Source organism: Anas acuta, chromosome 3 (assembly GCF_963932015.1).
Source record: "Anas acuta chromosome 3, bAnaAcu1.1, whole genome shotgun sequence".
Lineage (NCBI taxonomy): Eukaryota > Metazoa > Chordata > Aves > Anseriformes > Anatidae > Anas > Anas acuta.
Window position 1 is genome coordinate 4616373 of NC_088981.1, and position 25350 is coordinate 4641722.

Here is a 25350-nt window from a genome sequence, read left to right on the forward strand (position 1 = left end):
GAGTTGAATCCCACCGCTGTGGTAATGTAATAATGGGACATGGCAAGTGACTACAAAGTAGCCCCACCAAAGCTGGCATCCCATCAGGAAGGGAAAACAGAAAGTAAAAGACTTAAAGCCCTACAAAATAGCCCTATGTATTTCAGGTATTGGCATTTCACCGAAACAAAGAGCAGATCGTGTCTGAGTCCTGGTGGAGCGGACTCTAATGAAACCTGGAGGATTGACTTAACTGTCTGTTAATAAATCTAAACACTGTTTGAAACCCATTTGGATTATCCCAGGGTGGTTCCTGAATATTCTTTTATAAATGCTACAAACAGATTGGAAGTTTATCAGAATGTGTTTTTGTTGTTGGTTGGTTGAATTTTGTTTTTCTGTGCTTTTTTTTTTTTTTTTTTCCCCTGAGCACAAGGTTTAAACACTTATCATGTCTAGAATATGAAGCTGTGTAATCACCAAGGGCAGGGAAATGGTGCTTCTGGAGTGCACATCTAGAATGGAGTATATGAGGACAACACATCTTGAAGAAGAATTGTGCTTTGTTTACAAATAAAATGTAAATATATTCTGCTACTGGATTATTACAATAGTTCTATAAAAAGGGAAAACAACAGAGAAATAGCTATTGATAAGACTATGTGTTTACATACCTTGCTGGCTTCCACCATTGTAGGCAAGAGGCACATATTAAGTTCAGGACGTGGAGGACGAATATTGCTTTTTCCCCCTATTAATTTCAAATTTTCACGACATGGAAAATAAGGTCCTAGAGACACTGTAGTACAAGTTAGGATAAAACAGGGATATATTAAAAAGGTCAATATTTGACATCGGCAAGGAACATGACAGAGTAATAATAGCGTAAGAGAACTTCAAAATACAATCACTGAAATACCTACTTGGGATATTACTGTGGTGGTATGTACAATGATTGTGCTGTAGAAATGGAACCAGAGTATGTAGGAAATCATGAGGACTTAAAAGTACAAGCTCCTTGAGGACATCTACAAACAAAAAGTTTTTTTGCTATTACAAATTGTTATTTCTTAACAGAAGACAGTTTAACTTATGGCTCATGCATTGTCAAACTCTCATCTCTCTTTTGCTAGGGTGCACTGTGGAGGTAGGCTTACTGTGAGTAACACACAACGTGAATACACCTGAATCGGTCAAGGTTCCCTTCACCTCTGCCACTGGCAGCAAACCTGCTCAGTGGTAGATCTACAACCAATGAGAGGGGTGCCAGCTTGTAGGAAGTAGAAGCTCAATAAAATTACCCTCTTTCCTTCTTCTTTAACATATCAGGTTTGATGCCTGGAAAATGTAACCAGCAGCAGTCAGGAGGACAATGAGAAAGGCACTCAAAATAAGAGGAAAATGCATGCAAATCACACAGAAAAGGTTTCATGTGGACAAAGTTTTAGGCCTTCATTAGCATGCGTAAGAATTCAGATTATATCCATTAAAATAATATTTTTTTTAAAAAAAAAAAACACAACTATACTAGAAAAAGATTTTGGAATAGGCCTTTCTAGTGCAAAACAGACACGTTATGTATAAGGTCTTCGCCTACAATTTAAAAATACAAATGTATTCAATTCCATAAGCTCTTTAAGCTTTATTTTTATTATACTTTCTAGAAAATAGATCATAAAAAATTATGCTAAAAGCTGTTAATTCAGATGAATTTGCTCAGCATATATCTGAGCGGAGCATTTGCTAGTACTTGAATCTTAATGAAAGATTTGGATTGTAAACTGACCCGACACCTGAATTCATGACTTATTCCTTTACCATGCCTCTGATTTTTAATAAGCCACATTGCACAATGGCCTCTCAAAATGCAGGCTGACTTTTTGTGCACACAGTCTGCATGCCTAGCAAAATATGAATATTAACTTTAAAATGATGAAAATACAATTATTTATAATAAGAACAATGGCCATATTGACATTTGACAATATCAGTTTCAAAAATCCCAATCTACAGAGCATGTAATAAGCATTTGCACTTGTAAAAATGAAATTTGAATTGCAAATCAGATACCTGCATAGAACAGGTCCTTCCTGACTGCAGTTTAAAAATTACAACTTACCAATACAAGCATTTCTAAGTTCTGGAGGACTATAGGAATTTAGCAAAGTTAAAAGCTTATGGGCAAATTCAATTCGCTCCTGCCACTGAATGAGAGCTTGCTTCACATCTGCGAAGGTAAAAAACAGAAATCTGCTTAGTGAATTTCACAGAAGCTCTTTAAATGAAGCACAGAATTTTACTGCTGAATAATCTTCTTTCCTCTATCATTTTTATCAATCTAAAAACCAGATTCAATCTCATTGATCTACTGCTATTAAACATACTTAATCTAGTCAGATTATGTCAAAAAAGAACTTAATAAGTAACAATTTAAAAATAATCTGCTACTGCATTGAAAGTTTGTAAACATAGATAATAAGCAAGACAGAATACTAAGTTTTAGGTCATGAAAATTAATTAACAGACAACAGACATAATAATCCTTTGAAGCGTTATAATCAAACCTTTTCTTTGAAGATATGGACGTGTTGATTTAAGAACTGAAAGGAATATAGACAGAAGTTCTACCAGGTCTCCAGTCACGTGGCAAGCTGTAGCCTCGTGGTACATCATGTGCAACGTGTTAAAGGACTACGAAGAAAAAACCCACAACACTTTATGTTGCCACCTAACACACTTTATCATTTCTATCCTACAGACACCACTTTTACATTATTTTATGCACAAAAAAAAAAAAGGTATAAAAGAATATCGTGCCAGATGTAATCACAAAGTTACAAAAGATAATGACATTTTAAAAAGAGAATAAATTTGTATATGCACTTAGCATATTTACTATGAGAAAGATTAAAAAGAAAAAAGGTAGGGGAGAGAGGAAGAAAGAAGGAAATAGAGAATGAATCACCAGGTATCTTTTACAGCAACTAAATGTAACTGTTGACCTGAACATACAGTTTCAGTAACAATGAACAGTAAGTAATCTTCTACGGAAGTTAAACTGAAACCTGCATTTGGTCATGTAAGTCTGCCTTGTGTTCTTCTCACTTAATCCAAAAACTAGAGTCATGATTTTTTTCACACGTGCAGACCAGAAGGAAACTGAATTTGTAAGATTTACTGTAACAATAATGTCTATAACAAGTAACTAGCCAGCTCTGCTCAAAAAATGAGGGGGGAGGGGTGGAAATACGATTGACATGGACAGTAGTTCTTTTTTAAAATGTCCTGCTTAAGAACTTGTGTATTATGATTGTACATACATCAGATGAATTATTTCTCCCTTTCTAATAAAAATATCTTGCGGGCACCTGTGATTTACAGAAATATCAGAAAAGAAAAGCAACTGATTTCCCAACACCACAAAAATTCTAGCACAAGGCCTAAGAAAAGTTATTTAATCTGTTGGGCTATTTCAAAGATATACAAACATTAATCTCATTCCCTATAAAGCAAAATCTCAACATGGTGCTTTTTTCTATTATAGTGAAGATAAAAGATACATGGCCATCCCCACTATGTGGAAAACTTTCCTGGATGTGATAAAGCCTTGAAAAGTTCCTAACTTTTTAGCTTGAGTTTCTGGAATGTATGCATTTACAAGACAAAGAGCAACAAATTCTGGAGTAACTAACTGTAACTAGTTAAGAGGCTTATACTTATAACAAGCTCATGAAAACTAAAATTTCACAGTACTGCAGTGTCTTCATTTGTATCTTTTCTGTTTCTGTAATTCCAGCCTTTTCTATCACATTATGTCCCAGACAATACAAAGTAGTGACATCACAAAGTTAAATATATATATATATATTTTTTTTAAATATAAACCATATTAAAATAGGGTTGAAATCAACCTCAAAGCATCATCTAATCCACCCACATGCCTTAAGGCAAACTAAATATATCCATGACAGATGTTTGCTCAAAGTACTCCTGAAGACTTCCAGTTGTGCTGACAGCTTCTAAGGCAATCCATTCCACTATCTCATTTACTGTACAGCTACAACTACCTCCTGCCCTGTTATTTTGTACCACGGATTTGTACCAGTTCATTATCCCCTCCGTGGTGACACCAATCTGCATATATCAAGAATGATTTTTTTCTTATTTTTACTCAGTTTCTCCAACACATCTAGATCATCTTAAATGTTACTCCTGCTCTCAAAACCACCCAACATCCCTCTCTTCCTTCCTCCCTCCCTTTCTTCCTATCTTGTGCTGTCAATTTCCTACTAAGAATTTCTTACTAACTCATAACATCTCTTGCTAGTTGCAGTTTTCGGCTTAGATCTTTCTAATTTTATCCTTCACATTCTTCTTTTGTTCTTTTATGTTCAGTATTATAAATCTGCTTTTCTTTCCACTCTGCGTGTTTTCTTCTTTCTCTTCATGCTAACAAAGAGTTTCTGATTTATCTAAATTCATTTCCTATTAGACTTCCTACCCTTTCTTCACATGTGGATAGTTTTGCCCTTTGAGTATCTGCACATTTTTCTTCTCAGATTTGCTGCCATCGCACCTTACCAACTAATTTTCTAAATGCATCAAGGTCATCTGATTTCTCTCTTTCCATTCTTAAGAGTAAGAGATTCATTTCCTGCTCCTGCTCACTCAGACTGCTTCCCAGCTGCACCTTCTCAGTCAGTGGCTACATGACTTGGAATCCTTTAGAACTCTCCAGTCACATTCCCCACTTGCTGCATCACAAAACTGTGACAATCATGCCCAAGAGCAGATGAACAAATGTTACCAAGCATTTCTTCCCAAAAGAACTCAAAGTTCTTGCAATCTCTTATTACTCCCAAATCATAAAAGACCTCACACATTTTCTTGGTTTGGCATCTATAGTAGAGTAAACCACAATATCTCCCATCATCTTTTTCCCATGTTTTCATAATTTGCAAGCTTTCTGTAGACCTAATTTACTCTCCATTATGAGCTTCAGAGCAAGCGTACCTGTCTTTGATACACAAAATGATCTATCACCTATTTATTTCTTGCTCATCTTTCCAATTTAAGCTACATCCTTTTATAGTTATCCTACCAAATCTCTGTTACCGATTAAGCTTTCTTCTTAATCCAGTATGAATATTTTTATTGCCTCAAATTTATTCATTTAAACTCCTACATCAGTGTTCAGGCGTGTCTTGTAAATTCTTTTTTTTTTTTTTTTTCTTTTTTTCTTCCTATGACCCTTAAGATTTTAATGTTTTACATATATGCCAGTACTTCATCCACATATTTCATATATTTATTTTAAATGATACAATATTACAACAATTTAAAGCAAATGTTGTCAGGAAGGAGCAATGAATCAATAAGAAAGTGAGGTGTTCATTAAAATTAAATAGCAGAATACTTACCTCAGTCATCAGAATCAATCCTCTGTTAAACACAACAAGAAGTCTGTCTTCATCTGATTCTAATAATATTCTGAAGGCACTAGGAAAAAAATCCAAATATTGAGAACACTGAAAAATGCATGTATTTTCATAATTTATACCAATATTTAAATTTTTTAAGCTCACGCTATTATTTTAAAAATTATCACAGAAGGCCAAAAAGAACATGCTTACTCTCTCTTTTTTTTTTTATATAAACTTTTTCATTTAAAGACATACCTGATGTCGACTTCCTTTTTAAACAACCTGCTGTCCAAAGTGACTTATAAATAGCTTTTAAGGAGATATTTCCCAAATAATATTTGCAAAAATGTTTAAAAGCTAGGTACTTCAAAAAGTACTTTAAAATGTACTTCTAAAGACAGACCTTTATGCTTTTCAAATAACGCATCTCAATAGATAGGTCCAGTTAAGCATATATTTGGACTTTGAAATGTGTAAAACCATTTCTATCAGAACATTTTATGCTTATAGCAGAACAGAAAGGATTATGCATAGCAAATGAACCACTCATCTCAGCACTGCAATACTTCCAGTGCACATGGGAAAATCTGGTTGCATTCTACAAGAGATGACTGTATGTAAACCCTTCAAGTGACACAGGCTGTTCTGCTCACAAGTCCCTTTCAGTCCATCATCAGTTCATTTTAAAATCCCAGTACCTGACCTATGTGTACAGGCAATTTCTAGTTATACTGACCAAAAAAAAAAAAAAGCAACAGTTTCAGATATGCTACTAAGATACACTAGAAATGAAAAACTATTTGAAGATATGATGCAATAAAAATGTTCCATAGGCACAATTTCTAACTAAGTTTTCTGCCCAAGAATAATAAATATCAACAACAATAGCTGAAATTACTGCTTTGCCAAATCTAGATAAATCATGGTAGGCTGAGAATGGCATTCAGCTTAAATGCTGAATTAGTACATTTAAATGTTTGTTTTTTTTTTTTTTTTTTTTTCCCCTCCCAAGGACTCTAACTAAAGCAGTTTTGTCATGGTGTTTATTTTGAAACATGACAATATTTATCTTGTTTCACACCTTGTTTTTTGCATAACTTCTGAATTTTTAGATGCTGAAACCTTCTAAAATAAATTATATTTTCAACCAATTGAATCTGGAACAACACTAATTTTCATCATACTTCACATTCTATGAAATGCAGTTCTTATTCAAACAGAATTCAATTATTACACTGCAGCTTCACTACTAACGTACCTTATTAAAGTTGTCCAACAAGATCGTCCATCCAAGCAGCGCAGGTAACAGCTTATGGTTGTTTTCTTAAATTGCTTTATGTCTTCTATCTCTTCTTCTCTCATGTCTGGTCTCTGAGCTACAAACAGTTGCATGAGGTTAAACAGCTCTTCTACTGCCTGAAAAACATAAAATTTTTACGTTAGAGTAATCTCTCAGTATGTTATGGTTTATATCTTCTTATTTACTCCTCTGTATTACTTTTACTAAGTAATATATAAAACATAACATATTAAGCAACTTCAGATGGGCTAACATTTTAACCCTTGTAGTAAAGTTATAAAATCAGCAGACATTTTAAACTTAAATAATTAAAACAGTTCCTAAAAATAAAATTCTGACAAAGAAAGCGCGGATATTCCTCACCTATCTTCAGCACAGTTTGCTTTTAGCCTTTAATATTTACTGTGTGGATCATGGCAGATATTTGAGATAATACTTTTGAACCTTAAATGTATGTTTTGGTGCTTTCTAACAGTGCAGTTCATTGCTACATATACATAGACAGAAGAATCTGGGAAGTCCTGATCCACGTGCCCAAACTTCCTGTCTTTCCTTGGGGAGTTGAAGGTGTTGATGTTTTTTTTTTTTAACCATGATTAAGCACATACTCTGGTGATACTATTCATACTCTCATACTCTAGATAACAGAATTCAGGAAGCTGCTTGGGCTAAAACTCACTGAAGTCCTACAGGCATGGAAAACACGTAGTAAAGTAACTGCAGTCCCTTGTGACACAGACCGAGACTTCCAAGGATAGATGCAAACAGTTAAGGCAGCAGGACTATTCCCAGAACTTCCACAGTGTAAATTTAATCTGTGAGCTGAACTAGATTGGAGTTCTAAGTAGAATATACTGTATACTCTCCTTTTCTACAGAGGGCAAAAAATCTCTGTGATTTTTCTCTTAAAAACTTTGTGAACCTGATTTTTCACCATTACACATGGGCAATTTTAACTAGTATCTATTATTACCGTGACATATTATTGCAGAGACAGTGGAACTCCCAGCGTACCAATACTTTACAAAAGGTACACAGGTGTTCCCAAGTAACCATGAGGCCATCAAATCTTGGTCCTATTCCAGAAACTGAAAGCAGAGAAGCAATTTACTGGGAATTCCTCCAACTCGATGTGTTACAATGCAAGACCATTAAAGGCTCTTTCCCTGCTTCGTAGAACTAGACTGGTGTACAGAATATTGAAGAATAGTGGAATCATCAGCATCTGCTTCCAGAAAAAAACATCTGCTCTCCAACTGCTATATACCTCAAGGGAAAAAATCCTTACCCAAAAGTACAGTAATCCGATCTAAACACATTATCAATTACTTATAACAGGAAATAAAATGTTTTTTCCACTGGATATATCCAATAGGTCTTTTCATCCCTTTCATTAAAAGACAAATCCAGTAAAAGAGGAAATACTGACAATAAAATCATACTTCTGGGTATCATTCTACTTACTCCTGGGTACTGGCTGGCATGTGGTGTAAGATTCTTAAAGGCCCACTGGATATTCTGGTGAGAAGCCAACTGCCTCGTGAATGCAGGAGACTGCTCGCAGCAGAGGCGCAAGATGCCGTAGTAGGCAGGCAGCATCCCACGGTTAAAGAGCACCACGTCTTGATCGTCGTGGTCTGCGAGGATGTAATTGAAGGCAATGTTCTTCGTCACCACAGGATTCTGTACAATAAGGCGTACATTCTCTGGACAGTCGACACAGACGTTGTACCAAAACGACAGCAAAGCCTGTTTGTTGTGGTTGGTGGCTATAGCTGGCTCAGAAAGTTTAGGCTGGAAAAGGTTCCATAAGTCCATGAAGTAGGTAGAAAACATGAGTTTCTCAGTTTTTGAGATCAAACAGTATGTCATGAAACTGAAGTAGGGCACAAGTTTTGTAGTGCCATGAACAGCAGCATCGACATATAGTTTAGCTCTTGAAAGAAGGCCAAGAAGCACGTTGTAGACTTGATGCAGAACTACGGTGGTATCGGGGCTGAGAGGCAGATCGCGTGTAGGGATGTGCAAAGAACGGGTTGATCGGAACATCTGACGGAAGGAATTGCTTGGAATAAGCGACACCAAGAGATAGGCTGCAGCTTCAAATGATAAAAACAAATTTGTTACACATTTGTTCCATATACAGATTTCAAAGCATTTTACAGAATCTGGTATTACTATACTCACACTGGAAATTAAAATAACTGTGTGGATAAGACTAGCACAAAGCTCGTTAAAAGAGGTGTTAAGATTAGCTTTCAGGCCTATTCACTCTGTATTTCTGTCTACTGCTTGGTTCTAACTACTGTAACACCATGCATCCCAGAACAAAAATACATGAACAGATGTTTTCTATGGCAGAATTGTCTACTGCTTGATCAAGACCTCACTACCTCTTCAACCCTGTTTACAACTGCAGTTAGTTACAAAGCTGCCCCTCCGGTTTCCGCATCTTTCAACCACAGATATTGTATTAAAGCTCAGAGTGGCCTATAGCTATCATATCTCCTTTACAACACAACTTAGACACAGGAAAGCCTGAACGGCCGAACTTGGCAATAGCCTGGCAATGTGATTCCTGGCAGAACAAACTACAGAGGAAGGATATGCTGGAGCTGGGCAGAAGCACAGACTTCCTTCTCCTTCATCCACAGGTTCAAAGGACTTCACTAAAGATTACTCTGTGATGGGTGAAAGAAGAGCAAGTACTATTCCTACCTACAAAGCAACTATGGGATGAAAACTACGGAGAACAGCTTGGATTAGTTGTTTTTCTTCTTTTGGTTTTCCTGAAGCACGTAGATTAACCACATATGATAAAGAACCTACCAACATCTCATTTCAGTAATTAAATTAAAATATGGCTTCCATCTAAAATATTATGTAGTAAAATGTTGATATTTTAAAATATAGCAATCCTAGAACAACTGGAAAAGGAGGAAAATACAAGCACAAGACGTATTTCAATTGTCACAGGAATACCCCATACACAATTACTTGCTGCAACAGCAAAGTCATTTTTTAAAATTTAAATTAACTTACAAGTTCTCACTCTAGGATAGTTATGTGCCAGAAGAAAACGTTCAACCCAGTTTTCCATGTTTTGCAGCACCCAGCTGTGAGCGAGTTTATTTCGAGGTGTTTGCACAGCCAGCCAATCCAGACACTGAGATGGGTTGTATTCAATGACCTGAAAGAATGGAAAAATCAAAAAGAGTACATTAACTTTGATAATATTTACTGATAGCATTAAACTAAAAATAACTATCAAGTCCTTCAAAATATATTTTGAAAATCCCATAGGGCTATCAAAGCACAAGCAAGACCTTAATGTTATGGCAGACAAAAAAACCCACTTGTTAAATTTCAGTTTGCTTTTTTTTTTCCTGAATCTTGTTCAGAACTGTTGAAAATACAAGTCTAGGAAGTTACTCTACATGTCCTTTTCTGTATATTTTAAGATATTCAAGCATTAAAACGTTAAGCACTTTTAAAACTTAATTACCTTGTCTTTACAAACAAAGCTAACACGAAACCTTATTGCTGAATTAGGGTTTTTAACACAAGTTAGAAGAAAACAAATGGTATGCAAATATGTTGATACAGCTTCATGCTGTCATGTTTTTTTTTTGACTTATCATTTTCAAAGAATACATTCATCTAGTGCTTTTCAAAGATAATGGAAAGCCTGTGGAGTGCTATCGTACAATTATGAAAACCTTACAAGACTCAACGTAAGTTATTGTGACTTTCTGGTTCTAAGGGATTGTAAATTTATTGACATATTACTAGACCAATAATTCTTTCATTTGGTAGTTTTTTTAATCTGCTTTCTATGAACCTTACGGTGTAGGTATCCTGACAATTAGAAAGGAACTCCCTCTGCATAGGTAACTGCAGGCAGTAACTGCATTGCTGAAGCTTCTCCCTACTACCATAACACACCTGAAGAATATGAGCAGCTGACATGATCAAAACCCTGCTTATAAAATATTAATCTCCATTAAAAAATAAACACATCAAGAACAATTGCCCCCCATTTTTAGAAATAACAATATGATCTGTCAAATTTCCTCCATGTTAGAAAAACACTATCACTGGTCACCATCTTCATCACTCATTTTTTAAGGACTTCTAGACACTGGAAGGGCTGCAAAAGTTGGTTCTGTGCCCTAAATCCATCTGTCTGTGCATTAACTACTGTGTCTCTTTTCCCTGCCTACACAATTTCTCTCTCTAAGCCTTCAAATGTGTCAACAAGGTGAGGATAATTATGCTGGCAACACCAGAAACTGAACTGATGACATCTACACCTAACATTTGGCCTTTCCAACAGAAACCCGTCACTGATAGCTTCATCTCTAAGTTCAGTTTGTGTAGTGAGAAAGAGGAGGGAACTACGAAAGAGAATTGCATAACCATTTACAAACTTTGTGGCTACTGATTGAAACACGAAGCACATGTACTTCATGCCATAAACTTGTCTGTTGTTATAGGTAGGTTAATTCCAAACACTCTTTTGCAAAGGTTTCCTTATTGCTAAGAGAAATTCATAACCTATGACTTCCTTGTACGCAGAGAACAATTGGATATAATTCTTGACCTTGAGATCCTCTGTTTGAACTCCTTTTACATGAGGTACAGCAGTTACAGCTAACTCATATGCAGATCAGAAACCCAGCTGGTATATGCTTTTCCAGATTACCTGACTGTTTGTATCCTATCACTGCTCTTACCTGGGAGAAAAATACTCTTAGCCATCCATATTCTACCCCACAGCACTTCAGTAGTTCTGTTTTATCATAGGTCTGAATTCTGCACAAGTTTTACAAACTTCCTCCTGTGACCCCTCCGTCCTTTTTTTTTTTTTTTTTTTTTTAAGGGTATTAAACAGGAAAGGATGTTCAACGGTTTACCCTTATCAGTCTTTAGGGTGAACACGTTGTTCTTTGACAGGAATAAATACAATAAACTGAACCGTGAACTCAAACAGCAGTTAGCTGAAGCTAAAGCTGTAACTCCTGATCTACTTCTCAGATCAAGGAGTGTATCCCTGTGCCACTTGGTTAAGAAGTCTTTTTTTCTCTTTAGAAGTGCAAGTAAGAACGCTCCTACACCAGAGCAATTAGTCAACAGAATGAAATTAGCACGTATTTTATGGGTTAAAATGTTAATGATCATTTTATGGAGAACAAAAAGTATCAATCTAATATTCACTTAACTAGTACATAATGGAAAATAAAATAACCAAAGAAGGGCCTTGAAACAGTTTACAGTCCTCACAAAAGGATAACTCAGAAAAAACAGCAGAATTTTCCCATAGGCAGCATTCTAGACCTTTATTTTGAATTAATTTCTCATTAAACTAAAATTTAAACTGAAATACCAGTTAACCAAAATGCTGTTAAAATAGAATTAATAGTTGGAGTAGAACTTTTAACATATATTAACCATTGCTGTTCCTTTGGAAAAGAAATGGTTTTAAAAAAAAGATCATGAATCGATGCAGCAAAGATGACAATGAAATGGAAAATCCTTTTATATACACAAAAAAGCGAACAAGAGAAATACAATTTAGCTTCTAATTGTTTTTCTTTTTAACGTGTTGTACCTCCCATATCCTCTGCAGAATGTAAGAAGCAAAGGGGGGCATTCCTGGGGGTCCACCAGCAAATTCCATTAGCATAGTCAGCAATTTGAAAAAAGGATTGGCTGCCTGTAACGCATAAAAATAAAAATAAACATTTTAATCTATTTCATTTATTCTATTAATTCTTTTATAGACTCAAAAAGGCATCCCGAAATATTTCAATTTTTAAAAAATCTACTAACTTCAGATGTGAACATTTTAATTGCTTTTAATCCCTTATTACTTAATCTGTAAATAATCCTTCTGTCTGTATCTATATCTTATTTCTACTACAGCTATGCATGGAACTAACCCACTGGTTATATCTACTGCAAGGCAACATTATCAAACTAGATAGGATCTCTAGTAGAAATATATAGTTACAAGGAAACAACAATAGGTATTTTAAGCCAGACATTACTCTGAACAATGGGAAAAAAATCAAGCTATGCAACATTTAAGAATTCAACAGCTGACTCTGTTTTTATATATATGTGTGTGTGTGTGTGTGTGTGTGTAATATCACTATCTTAGAAATTTATAATTTTTAAGCATTTGCAGAACATGTAACATGGATCCTGAAAAATTTATCTAAAACATCACAATTTCTGAGGGTTGACACTGATCATTATTACTGGCATACAGTTTCCCTCTGAAAACAGCAACATGTCTCCTCTAACATGGTCACTCTAATGTGATATAATATTATTTTTTAAAGTTTGCTAAGTCACCCAGCTTTTAACAATGCTTTAGTAAAGTGGTTATTATTGCTATTTTATATTTTGCACCTCACCAAAAATGTCTCTTGTGCATGTGTATAAGTGCAAAGCAAAGAAAGCATAAAAATGTAGCAAATGTTAGCATGATAGGAGGGAAGTAGACTGTCATCTGATAGTGCCCATTCTATCACACAAAGCAAAGCTGTCATGAGAATGATTTTGCATGTGCTTCTTTTCCATCCACAATCATGTCACCTCTGCTTGACATGCCCTCAATTTTTCCTGATTGTTTTTTCTTTTCTGACAGCAGTATACAAGAATGTCCTTGTGTGAGCATACACTTCTCCACTCTGTATATATTTTTTCCATGTGGAATCCATTTGGAACTCTCAGTATTTTGTTATTACCAGGGCAGGAATTTATTCTGACTGAGAAATGTGTTTACATGCACAGAATTGCAGAATAGTGAGCCAAAACTTGAACAAACAGATGGTAATTCCTTATCTCCACTTATTCTAACATACACATTTTACTGTTACCATTTTTTTAAAGTTAATTAACATAGGTGGAGAATCTAGAAGCATGTTTGGCTTTGAATAAAACTTCCATCTGAAACTGCATACCAGATTTCTGCTTTAGAAAACTTAATATACAGCGCAGTTAGAGTTTATTTTATGTCACAAAAACTTTCATGGATCATCTTCCATGCAAGATTTTTGATTAGCAAAGGATTATTTAAGTAATTTAAAACAGAAAAATATTAATACAAATTATTTAATATACAGGTAGTATGTTTACATACCTCAGGAGTCAACTTTGCTATAGATGTGAAAAGCATGGACACAATCTTAAAAACAAAACAAACAAAACTCACTTAGACTTGTGCTTTTTCAGTTAAAATAATAAATAATCCCATTACACTTATTAGATAAGATCTTCAACAAATAGCTGTAGCTGCTGATACTTACATGTTCTGCGAGTCGATTATTGTACCGACACAAACTGAAAATGAGATTGCAAGTTTGCCTGATGTTGATTCCATCACGGATATGTTGAAACAAAAAAGGAAAACCCTAAAACAAATAATAAGATATTAGTATATTGTCTACAATTACCTGTGTACACAAATGTGCATTTTTTTGAGGTTTATGTATTCATACTTAAATTAATTACCTTTCCTCCTGTTAATGCTGCCATGTCATTCTGTGATAAAGTCAAATGTCTAAAAAAAACAAGAAAACCTTCATCATTTTACTTCAGAGATTATTAAGTCAGGTTAAGGAGAAATTCAGGACTGTGAATGCTAGTTCATGCTCTTCAGTATCAGGATATACAAGAAAAATACAAGTAGTGGCATAAAACTAAATAAAAATATTACTTTCTAATTCGACAGACCAAATTAAAAAAAAAGAAAAAAAGAAAAAAAAAAGGACATCCAAATCAGGGCAACTGAATGTATTCAGTGTTTTAGCCTCAATCTTTTGTTTCGCCAACAATGACAAAATATTTATCTTAAAATGGTTAACAGCTTAAAGGACCCATGTACAAGCTCATCTATGTTGTTAAAAGCTTAAACCAATTAAAAAACAAAACAAAACAAAACCATCTATCCCCATTTTGAACTAACTTATATTAAAATTTGCTTTTGTGTTTTCAGAAGCTCTTGCCTTTCTGAGCGAGATTGTTCCACTAGAAGAGCAATCAGGGCAATCATCTTTTCAAGTGCAGCAGGCCTGTATTTTTCTTCTGCTAAAGAAAGTATATCTTCCTCTTCTTCCTCTTCCTCCCCTTCTTCCTCAGAAAGTACTTCAACCTGTGGCTGAAGGAAAAAAAATAATATATATATATATATATATAAACAAGTTTAAATGCTTAATTTGTACAAAACGAACATGCAATCAGTTGTTAACAGTGTGATGATGGCAATTTTAATTGCTTCTGCCTAATTTCTATTTTTGTACTAAACAGAGAACTGTAGTTTATAGAATAGTCAATTCAGCATCTTTTTTATATATAAGATTCAACTGAACATTGAGAATACTGCATGATTAAAGCAATTTTAATTTAACAGCTGAAAGATAGTTCATGAGACATAGCATCAATGATCTCATATATAAAGATAGGAAAGACTAGTTCTCATTATAAAAGATACTCAAACTTACATTTTCAGGCCCTTTAGTTCCCATGTAGAAATGGACCATTGTTGATATGGCTTGCAATGAGAGCAAGAACTGGCTCTGAAATATGTACATATTGAGTTACTTGAAAATACAGACATGTAGTTTTATAAATTGCATACGTATATCTAAGGCTATACTCACTTCCTCTTCTCCCATTTTGGCAAATTCATAAAGAAAGGCAAAGTATTCAGTGAGATGTTTACTGTGAGGCTTAACACCGTGCTCCATAATTGACAAGAGAGTCTTCACGAAACGTGTTACACAAGAGCGACTGCCGATGTCTTCCACAGGACCATCCATGTCATCCGAACTGAAAACATAATCAGATTTAGACGTTTCACACAATACATGGAGTATAAAATCATCTGACCCTGTCCTTTTTTTTGTTTCCAGAAAAACTTCGTTTTCCACTCTTCCCTACTATAATATTCAGATCTCTGACACTTTCTCTTATGCCAAATATAGCTTAGATGTAGAATTTAGTCTTCCAGAGAAAACTGAATTCTGTATTTTGATATGAAAACTGTATTTTCATGTCCTGAATTTTGTTATGGCAGTATAGCTCCATTTTTTTTTCCGGAAAAAGGTATCATACATGTAAGGATCGCAAGCTTAACCCAAGACATGAAAGAAAAAACACTCTCTTCTTCCCATTAAGTATCAAAAGAATAAATATTTTTAAAGTGACAGTTTCCTTGGTAATTAGCAGAATGAAATACAATCCAGTAGTTTTGTGTTGAAAACTGTGATTTAGTTATACGACACATGACTGGACTCTAACCTCCACCCTCTTGTACTGGTTTACAAATTTTAACTGCCACCTCTATGCCTCTGGATCCAATGTACAAGATTCTCACGTGTAAGTAGAGGAACTTACACTTGCAGCTTTTCAGTGATACTGAAAGGAAAACCAGGCAGAAAATCTAGTCTAAGGGAACAAATACTTCAAACACTGTACCTACAGATACTGTCTTCTCCAACCACAGTATAAGTAGTATTTTAAATGAATGGGAGCATTTGGGGTAGAATAATAAAAAATAATTAAAACAGCACAATTTTTAGCTTACAAGGCCATTTTGAGTAATTCATTAGACAAAAGTGGTTGCTGTACTTCATGTAATATATATAAATTTTCAGGTGTTATTATTTTACCAGTCTTCCATTCCTGGCTGGAGATAAAGATGTGCATGCACTGGCCTCAGTCTCTGTATCACATGAATACACAAGCGCTGGAACATCTGCAAATGATAAGTAAATGAACTCCACACGTTCATTCTTTTGCATACATGCCAATACAGATATTTGCAGCAAAGAATATTCTGCCTCCTAGTACTATTTCCAGCTCTACATTATTCAAAGTTAAAGCTGAGATTAAGACATCCACATTCCATTTATTAGTGTACTGACACCACGTATTTCAACAGAATAGTCAAACCTGGTTTTTATGAACAGATTTTATGGAAAAACCCTAAAAACAAGTTTTAATATTGGTGTGCACTGTATACTACAGAAACATGACTTAGGACCACTGCTCATAAACATTATTTTTTCTTCTATCTATATTTTCAGGAATGTTTAGATAATTCTGGCAAACTTTTTATTTTGCCTCTGGCTATCAGGAGATTTTTTTTCCAAAAAATTTTAAGCAAGCTCCTTCAGGCCATTCTTTAATTAATTTAAATTAAATTAAATTAAATTAAATTTAGAAAAATTCATCAAGGATTAGAGTTTTGCCTAAGATCTTGCATAGTTTTCCCACGAAATATGCTCCTTTAATGATGTGCTGCATATAGAAACAATGACTGGTTCTAAATGAAAAAAATACCTTAATACTTTAAGAAGTTAAACCAGTTGGAAGGTTCAAGTGAGATAAAGTAATGGTACAGTTAGTTTTTAATTGAACAACTTGCAAAGAAAATATACACATATGTTAAACTATTAATATTATTTGTATCTGGAAATATTCAAATGCTACTAACATAGGTTATTTTTTTTTTCTTTGTTTCCAATTTTAAACATTTCCAGAAAAGGGTATTAACAAAACTTTGTGGCATAATGTCCTAAAACTATACCTACACACAAAGGCAGAAGAGTTTAGAACTGAAGCTTTCCATTAGGAGCACTGAAAATACGTGATTAACTACTTTTTATTTTCTGAAGGCATATCTTCAAACATTGTTGAACCAGCTAGTAAAGAAAAGCATTTTTAATGTAGAATGTTCGAATTTGTCGAGATTATGTGGGAGCTGTATAAGCTTTAAATTGTATCTATGTAACTACTGTGTTATTTTGTGATCCTGCCTGTACACCTAAGGCACTGCAATAAAACAGATTTTGTTTCAAACAATAATGCCCCCATGGACAACCATATTCTCTAAACACTAAGCAAAAATGTAAAAGAATAGGACAATTAAAGGTATCAAAGTAACCTTTCAGAATCACTGTATGCGTCATAATATTTGTCCTTTTCTGTTCATTGGTCAAGCAGGCACTTGATTTATATAGGAACATCTTTTCTTACCTGTCTCACAATCTGATTGGGACACTTTATTAGAATCTGCATTGGCCACCAATCATCATCAGCCATACGATCCAAAAACCACTGCAGAAGATACATACTTTGTTAGTTTTGTTCCAAACTTGTTCTAGTCCAATCTTCTTTTTGCATCATACTAAAGTCTGAAGAGAAATTGATGTTACTATTATTAAGGAATAAGGAAGTATTAATCCAAGGGAAATATAAATGTCTTCTGTGCATGAGAAGAAAGGAATAAGGATCAACAGCAATAAACATTAATATAAATTTATTTCCAGTATCTTCTTATCCCTGTGTTCTGCAGGCCATTATTCAATTATCTGGAAGGAAACATTTATCCTGAAAAGTGATGTCAACAGAGTAACAAACGATGCTTACAATGAAGCATCAGCTGAAGAATCTGGCAGAGCAGGGACAGGTTTAAACAAGAATGTAGTTCCTGAATTAGATCCCTTTTGCATTTTGAAATGTGGAGCTTTACTAAAAAGTCTTACTATCTCCAGTGGCAGAAAATGTGTAGCAACAACAGAGAATGACTCATTCATAATTAGACTCTTCAAATAACATTCTGATTCCCAGAATTTTATTTTATTCACAAGAAAAGAAGTTTAAAGAATCCAAGTTGCTTTTTTAATTTAACTGAACGTGAGTATTATTTACTACAGGAAATACCTTCACTCATTTTAAGCATCTTAAGACTACATCATACCAATGAAACTATCGCCCGATCTCCGTCTGTTATGTAATGATTTAAAAACATAGAATCCATTTGTAGAAGAGCAATAAATTTTATTCATTTGTATCGAATCAAGTCTACTGCAGGATGCAGCATGCAACTGGGATCCTTGTACATTCAAACTGTCATAGAAAGTCTACCACAAACTTTTCTTCAGTATCCCCAAACTGTTTTTACCACCACCACAGTAAATTCTTTGTCTGGGGTTTCTCAGTTTTTCCCGTTTTACTTTTTCCCAGACTCCCTTCAGGCAGATTCCTGATTTTCTTAACGTAAAAACATTCTTCCATATTTTCCTCCTCCTTTTAGGAGTTTTCAGTTTTTCTACACATCAGAGGTTCAAGATTCTCAGCTTCACAAGCAAGGTGATGCATGAATCTGTTTCCAGCTAAGTCAGACATGAGCTGCTTTTAACTCCCTTTCTAAGCCTCTTCATCATGCCACAGCCTTTTAGCACACTGTTCTTTCTTCCCTTGGATTCAGCTGCAGTCACTTCCATTCCAATCCTTAAACCTTAGTCAGTCTTTCCAATTCTCTGGTCCAATTTCATTCCAACACCTCTTAATCACACAAATCAGTATGGCATAATTAATCAAATACAAAGGCTGTCACGCCACAGGGTCTTTCTTTTTTTTGTCCAGTGACAAATTGATTACAACCTGTGGTCTGACCATACATTTCTGAAAATAAAAGTTAAGTCATTCCCCAGAATCTGCAGTATTCAGAGAGGATGAATTTCATCTCATAGAGCACAAATATGCCAAATACAGTAGTTCATAGTCCAAAATATTCCAGGGATACGAACCTCCAGGAAAGTTAAACAATATATAGAAAGTTGGTTTGTACTTTGCTGAGTTCCTAAGTCACTTACTTCACAAGCTGCCTGACTGTTATTAAACTGTTTTGTTAACAGTTCAATCCATTGAAGCATTGTAGGCTGTAAAAAGAAATACAGAAAAAAAACTATAACTTAAAATAATAATTGATGGTTTAATCTTTTTAAAAAATCTATATGATCAGTTAGATTAAGCATAATAGCTACTACAAACCACCGCATGTTTTATGAACTAGAAATGTGTTGCATCTACACAAAAATAACAGTACTTGTGTTGAAACTAATGCAAGTCACACATAAAATTTAATTGTTATCCATTTAGTTCTGTTTGACTGTAACTGCAATCATGCTAATCCTAGGCACTCTAGAACTAGTAGTACTATCCTAGCTGAAACCAGGACAGGAACCAATGATGAGAAAGAAGTAAAAGTCAACTGAAAATACAGATAGTCAGATAGAATACAATTTTCTTGTTGTTCACACTGGTTATTTGTAACTTAAAACTCGTGAGCACAACAAAGTAAACAATGTCCTCTATATTAGACCTTAACAAGTACTTGCTAAAACCTGAATCATCTAACAATCTTCAAATGAAAAGAACACAAGACATGTTGTTCCCAATGCTCTGCAAAGTAAGCTAAATCCTGACCTCCACATTTTTTCCATTGTGTGGTGTTTATTACGAGTGTGTTGAAGGACACTCCTCAAACGTTTTTGTATTGTCTACTGTACTCACTACATCTCAAAATCATACTTTTGAAATGAAAAACTACAATCACTTTTCACTATATTCATGCAGCTACTTAATGAAAATTTACAAGTAAATAGAATACCTTTTCCTTTGAATGAATAAATGTCTCTAGCACAAAGGAAGTGCTTAACTGAGGGGGGAAAAAAAAGCACCATTAATCACAGAATGCCTCAGTTACAATGTAATTAAAACGTCCATTTAAGATAAGCAAAATACACTTTTGAAATATTTACCTTTGCTGTCATCAGGGAAACTGCTTTTGGATCTGGTAGTGTGCTTGGGATGCTACTACACAACTGCCACATAAACCTAGAGTCAGTAATTTTATTTGTTAATTAAAATAAATCATGAAAATCTGCAAGAAGAAAAGAAGCATTAATTTACATTTTTAAAGAAACTTACCCAAAATATGTATGTTCAAAAATGTTCTTGTCTTGAAGAAACTGCATGTTATCATGCCATATCCACTGAAGAAAAAATGCTAACATCAGATACAAGAAAGCAGTTTATTTCACTACATAAGCATGATTTTAAGAATACTTAAATGCTTGCTGTGGCTAGGAAACCAACATTTTTTGTATGAAAAATGATTTCTGGGAACATATCCTCTATTTTAGAGGCGTAGCTCCAAGTTGCTTTGTTGATACTATAGCAGATGATGGTTTTGCCTGCCATATGACTGCTAAACAATGTTCTGAACCTTCCCCTCTTGCTGTGATCTCATGCCTTATATTACATTTTCAGGCTGAAATGTTCAGAATTGGTCTAATTTCTTAAAAAAAAAAAAGAAATGCAGTTCAAGACAATACTTTGATATCTACAATAGTATACAAATAATATAACAAAATAAAATCTCTTTAAGCATTAAGCATTTCATTAATTGAGATCAATTAAATGCGCCAGCAGCTTAGCTAGCTAGGTAGGTCTAACAGTTTAAATTTTCACCCTAAGCCTGATAAGCTCTGTAACCTCTTGCTAAGTTCTTAGAGAGTAAAATTTCATTCTCCACCATTAACCAGAAGAGGATTTCACACTAGGTACTCGTTCTCCTGTAAAAATAGTTTTAAATTTTAAATCTGATAAAATCTGTTATTGTCAAGACTGGAAGATAAAAAACACGATTTGATTTGTTGGCTAATGATGAAGGATATTTTTAAGTTAAGAACCAAACATGTGACAGATGATAAAGCAATACTTCTGGCCAGAGGGGGCCGGGAAACTGACTGGCCTTTCAGATAATAAAAAGAGAGATACCACTTGTGAGTCCCATACTGGGAATATGTTTAGCACATTGAGATCCCTAGTATAACGCTCTGCTCCTCTACATTGTCTTTTCCAGTTCCTCAGACCATACAAGGATAAACGGTATCTTTATATTAATAACCAGGTATCCTCAGTCAGAGCAGTCAACACTGGGGAGAACAAGTGGTCTTTTTTCTTTTTTTTTTTTTTTTTTCTTGTTAGTGGCTTTTATTTTTCCTCCTACTCCTTTTATTCATATTCAGGCTATTCTCTCCATGACTACGTGGAGGAAGGGAACGTCTTTTGACTGATGCTTCCTTGTAATAAGCACAGTTTAACTATGTTTTGCAACCCACTAGGAGAAGTGCAAAGAAGCAGCTGGAGCTACTCTTAAGTGTATAGTATACTATACTAACTTACATCCCTCCTGAAAACACTAAGTTGCTGAGGAACTGAAGGATAAAAAGGATGATAGTTAATGAGAACACTTCCTGTACTACTGCAACTATTTAGAAAATGTTGCTAAGTGCTCATAAAAATAAAAACAAACGATCTACCATTTTTTACAAATATGAAGCTATTTAGATATGTGAACTAAAAATCACAGGACAGAATGAGAAAGTGTCTGAAATTTATGCACTATGGAGATTTTAAATTACTTTCTATCAACAACATTCCTCTCAATGAAAGGATTATCATCCTACTTATTCAGATTATACTTGTTTTCCTGTGTTTACTCAGATTCCTGATTTGTTTAGGATTTCCTATGGTATTTTAAGATGTGTTAAAACAAATCAACTTGTACCTCCAGCAATTCTGATGAAACATCAAATTTGTAGTCTTTGCCATTTTCCTCCTCTGGTTCCATCCGTTTATAAAACAGCATGTAAGCACTGTGCGTCTTGAAGAAAAAAACATCTGTATAATTTTTGCTTTGAGAGATAAATTATCAAAGTAGAAATGTCATCATATAGGAAGTGTTTAGAAGAGAAATACCTTTTCAAAGGAGAAGTCCATAAATTTATCAGTAACGGAATCATATGTTTTTGTCTGTCAAGAAGAAAGTAACACCATTAATTTTGACCTTTTTAAATGATTTTTTAAAAACGATTTACTGACAATTTGATGTAAACGTGCATGTGAACTATTTCAAGTTAGTTGCAGAGAGGTCGCTGACAATTTCTTTCTTGTTCAAAATGTCTTTTTCTTCTTCTATGGTCACCTATCCTGATTTTTCAGAATTGCTATGGAATATCTTGACCTTCTCACACAAGTTCCTGTCTCATCTATCTCACTGATACCTCTTCCTTTTTGGCACCTAAGTATATGTAATCTGTTTAACAAACCGAAGTTTTTTTTTTTTGTTTGTTTGTTTTTTTAATTTTTTTATTTCAGCATTTTACCTTTATACTTCACTATAGACTTCACTAATTCATTTTGATTCATTAATAGTACTTATCCTATGCTTCTGACACCTATCTTTCAAAACCACATATAAACATTTGGATTCATATGCACAAAATCAGTAATACGATAGTCAGTATGGGAGGAATTAGGACCCTTCTTTGTTGGATCAACTTCTGTCCTACAGATAGCGTAGAAAAACTAGACAGCTTGAATCACCAGCCTGCAAGCACTCTGCTGTCTTTCTTCCCCTAAGGAGTGGGGGACTCTTCAAGCAGATCAGTAGTGGAAGAATGACTGATCTAACTAAGATGAAGTATCACTTGCACAACAGAGATGTCAAAAGTTTAGTAAGAGTCATCTAAAACTTGCATATGTTTCTCATACATTCACAACAGATAGAAAACCAAAGGTGAACACTTTGGAATTGTTCATGAAAGTCTTCAAAACAGATATTCGAATGGTGGAACATGACAAAAACAAGAGTCATAACTTACAGTCATTTCTCCACCAAAACATTCTGAGGCAAGCTGGGCAGAATCAAATGGTTTAACTTCAGCATCATTGAAAAGATACCTGTAAAAGAGTAAGCTTTTGAAAGAACTGTTGTTTGTCTCTCAGGGCAAACAAATGTTTATCAAGCATTTAAAATTGTTCTTCAGATTAAGTATTTATCTTAATTCCTATTGCTTTGTTTGAACCACAGAAAACTCAAAAGTGATCCTAAAAGTCACTTTCTTTCAATAAAACCAGGAAGTCGGCACTTTAACAAAATATTACCTTTTTATTCAAGAAACATTATTTTCCCCATTTTTCTAATATGACTGTGGTAGAGATTAAGTTCTAATGCAGCCAAGTAGATTTGCCTCTTGCTTTTCAATCTGTGTGAAGCGGTAATCAAAATTAAAAAGAGGAGATCCATCCCATGTATCAATAGAACTCAACTGGAATGGTGCAAAGGAACACTGTACGCTGTTACAGATTCCCTTTGGACCAGTGATTAGCCTACTGGCTGAAAAAGCTTCAAAAATGTTCCAGGCAGATATTACAGAGAACAAAAGAAGAAATCTTATCTCCTATGCATGGCTTCAGCAGAGAATCTGAGATATGAAACTAGATACGAATGGGAGAGAGAGTTCTCTGCTCTGTTTCATCACCTGGGAAGACCATCCTCCTTCCCATGCCTGTGTCTCATCCCTTGCTCAGGCTACTTCTCCCCATTTTTTCTCCCTCCTCACAACCACTGTATGTCCAATGTATGCAAAAGTTCCCAAATTAGAAGCGCGATGTTGCAGGTTAAAAAAAAAGAAAAGGGTGGTGGTGGTGTAAGGGTGGCTTAGAAAGCAAGACAGATCACTAGCTGGATAAAATTAAAATGTGAATACAATTCACTACATAAAAAGTACAGTAAGAACAGATCTTGATAACCTACGTATTGTAACAGCTTATCTGGCACACAGGATGCAGTGAGTTTAAAGGGAAGAAGTCAAATTGTTGTTTGAAACAACTGAAAATGGAGAAAATGAAAAGGACCGAAATCCACAATCATTAATGCTGCTGTATGCTTGTCAAAGGTAACCTGATTTTATGATGAAGGATGATCTATTTAATCTTACTGTTCATATATACTGAAATATGAAATATAATAGCATTTGATATTCATGCCAAGAATCAAGTATTTGCTGCACTGTAAGGTGAGCCTGGTACTCTCCTGATGCCTGCGTCCAAGTCTCTCCACAATTATTACCGCTACAGCAGACAAAAACAGATGTATAAATTGATATATGCATACCTAGCAAATGCCAAAATCTTGTGCTCTTGAGAACCTACAGCGCATAGCTTCTATGTTATTGACAAAGTCAACAGTTTTTAGTTACTTAAAGATATAAAATGATACAATTTTGCTTTGTATAACTCACCATTTGTTGTTTTTGTAAGCATGGGGATTGACTATATCTCTGATAAAGCTGTAGTAATGTCCACCATCTGCAGTTCCTGTATGAACCGTTACACCTATCAGATCATACTCGTAACTCTCCGTTTCTTTCAAATATTCACCGTCTTCCTTAAAACCTTAAGTAATTTAATACAGTATTTAGTTATTTCATAAACACATGACTTTCAACATTAGTATGTCTCACACACACATTCCCTGAAGTTACGCTTAAAACATTTTCTATTTTTTCTTTTCATCAGTGCACAATGAGAGCCAGAAAGTCCATACTCAGAACAAAGGGCACAGAAATCCCAACTCTTGTAAAACAGCTTAAGTTTTTTCCAAAGCATCTCTACTGAAGAGATCAGAACTAATAACTAAGTTAGCACATCTTATTTATGATGGCAGTCAGTCAGCCCTTTTCCGTTTCAAGTATTACTCAGCAAAATCAAAATAGGCTAGTAACAAGCTGTATACAACTATTTGTTATCTCCCATATTTTAAAAACGAATTTAAGAATAATTCAAACTGAACTGCAAGGGAAAACAAAAAATAATTGGCCAATTTTCTTGTATTAAAGAAAATATGTGAAATTGGAAATATAAGTCAATTAAAACTGATTTTATTTTCTTTTAAAAAATCACTACTTGTTTACATACATAACATATACAGAAAATGGT

At 34.6% G+C, this 25350-nt stretch overlaps 1 protein-coding gene across 9 annotated transcripts in view; it reads right to left on the bottom strand.

The window, feature by feature from the left end:
- Window positions 1-25350, bottom strand: part of USP34 (ubiquitin specific peptidase 34) — a 128372-nt gene that overhangs the window by 6097 nt on the left and 96925 nt on the right. For 4 of the 9 annotated variants that reach the window (XM_068675352.1, XM_068675353.1, XM_068675351.1 and 1 more), the window contains 25 exons: window positions 24654-24807; window positions 23232-23310; window positions 22327-22380; window positions 22136-22231; window positions 20491-20555; window positions 20322-20397; window positions 20171-20218; window positions 19374-19439; window positions 17752-17832; window positions 16383-16468; window positions 15372-15540; window positions 15213-15287; window positions 14718-14869; window positions 14224-14272; window positions 14019-14123; window positions 13853-13897; window positions 12314-12418; window positions 9745-9892; window positions 8167-8801; window positions 6661-6818; window positions 5400-5478; window positions 2544-2670; window positions 2099-2206; window positions 903-1007; window positions 654-778 (listed from right to left, as the gene is read on the bottom strand). In XM_068675352.1, the coding sequence (XP_068531453.1) occupies window positions 654-778; window positions 903-1007; window positions 2099-2206; window positions 2544-2670; window positions 5400-5478; window positions 6661-6818; window positions 8167-8801; window positions 9745-9892; window positions 12314-12418; window positions 13853-13897; window positions 14019-14123; window positions 14224-14272; window positions 14718-14869; window positions 15213-15287; window positions 15372-15540; window positions 16383-16468; window positions 17752-17832; window positions 19374-19439; window positions 20171-20218; window positions 20322-20397; window positions 20491-20555; window positions 22136-22231; window positions 22327-22380; window positions 23232-23310; window positions 24654-24807 (2990 nt within the window). Of the gene's footprint in view, window positions 1-653; window positions 779-902; window positions 1008-2098; window positions 2207-2543; window positions 2671-5399; window positions 5479-6660; window positions 6819-8166; window positions 8802-9744; window positions 9893-12313; window positions 12419-13852; window positions 13898-14018; window positions 14124-14223; window positions 14273-14717; window positions 14870-15212; window positions 15288-15371; window positions 15541-16382; window positions 16469-17751; window positions 17833-19307; window positions 19440-20170; window positions 20219-20321; window positions 20398-20490; window positions 20556-22135; window positions 22232-22326; window positions 22381-23231; window positions 23311-24653; window positions 24808-25350 lie in introns of all 9 variants that reach the window. The other 5 variants (XM_068675347.1, XM_068675346.1, XM_068675350.1 and 2 more) reach the window with 2 other exon arrangements.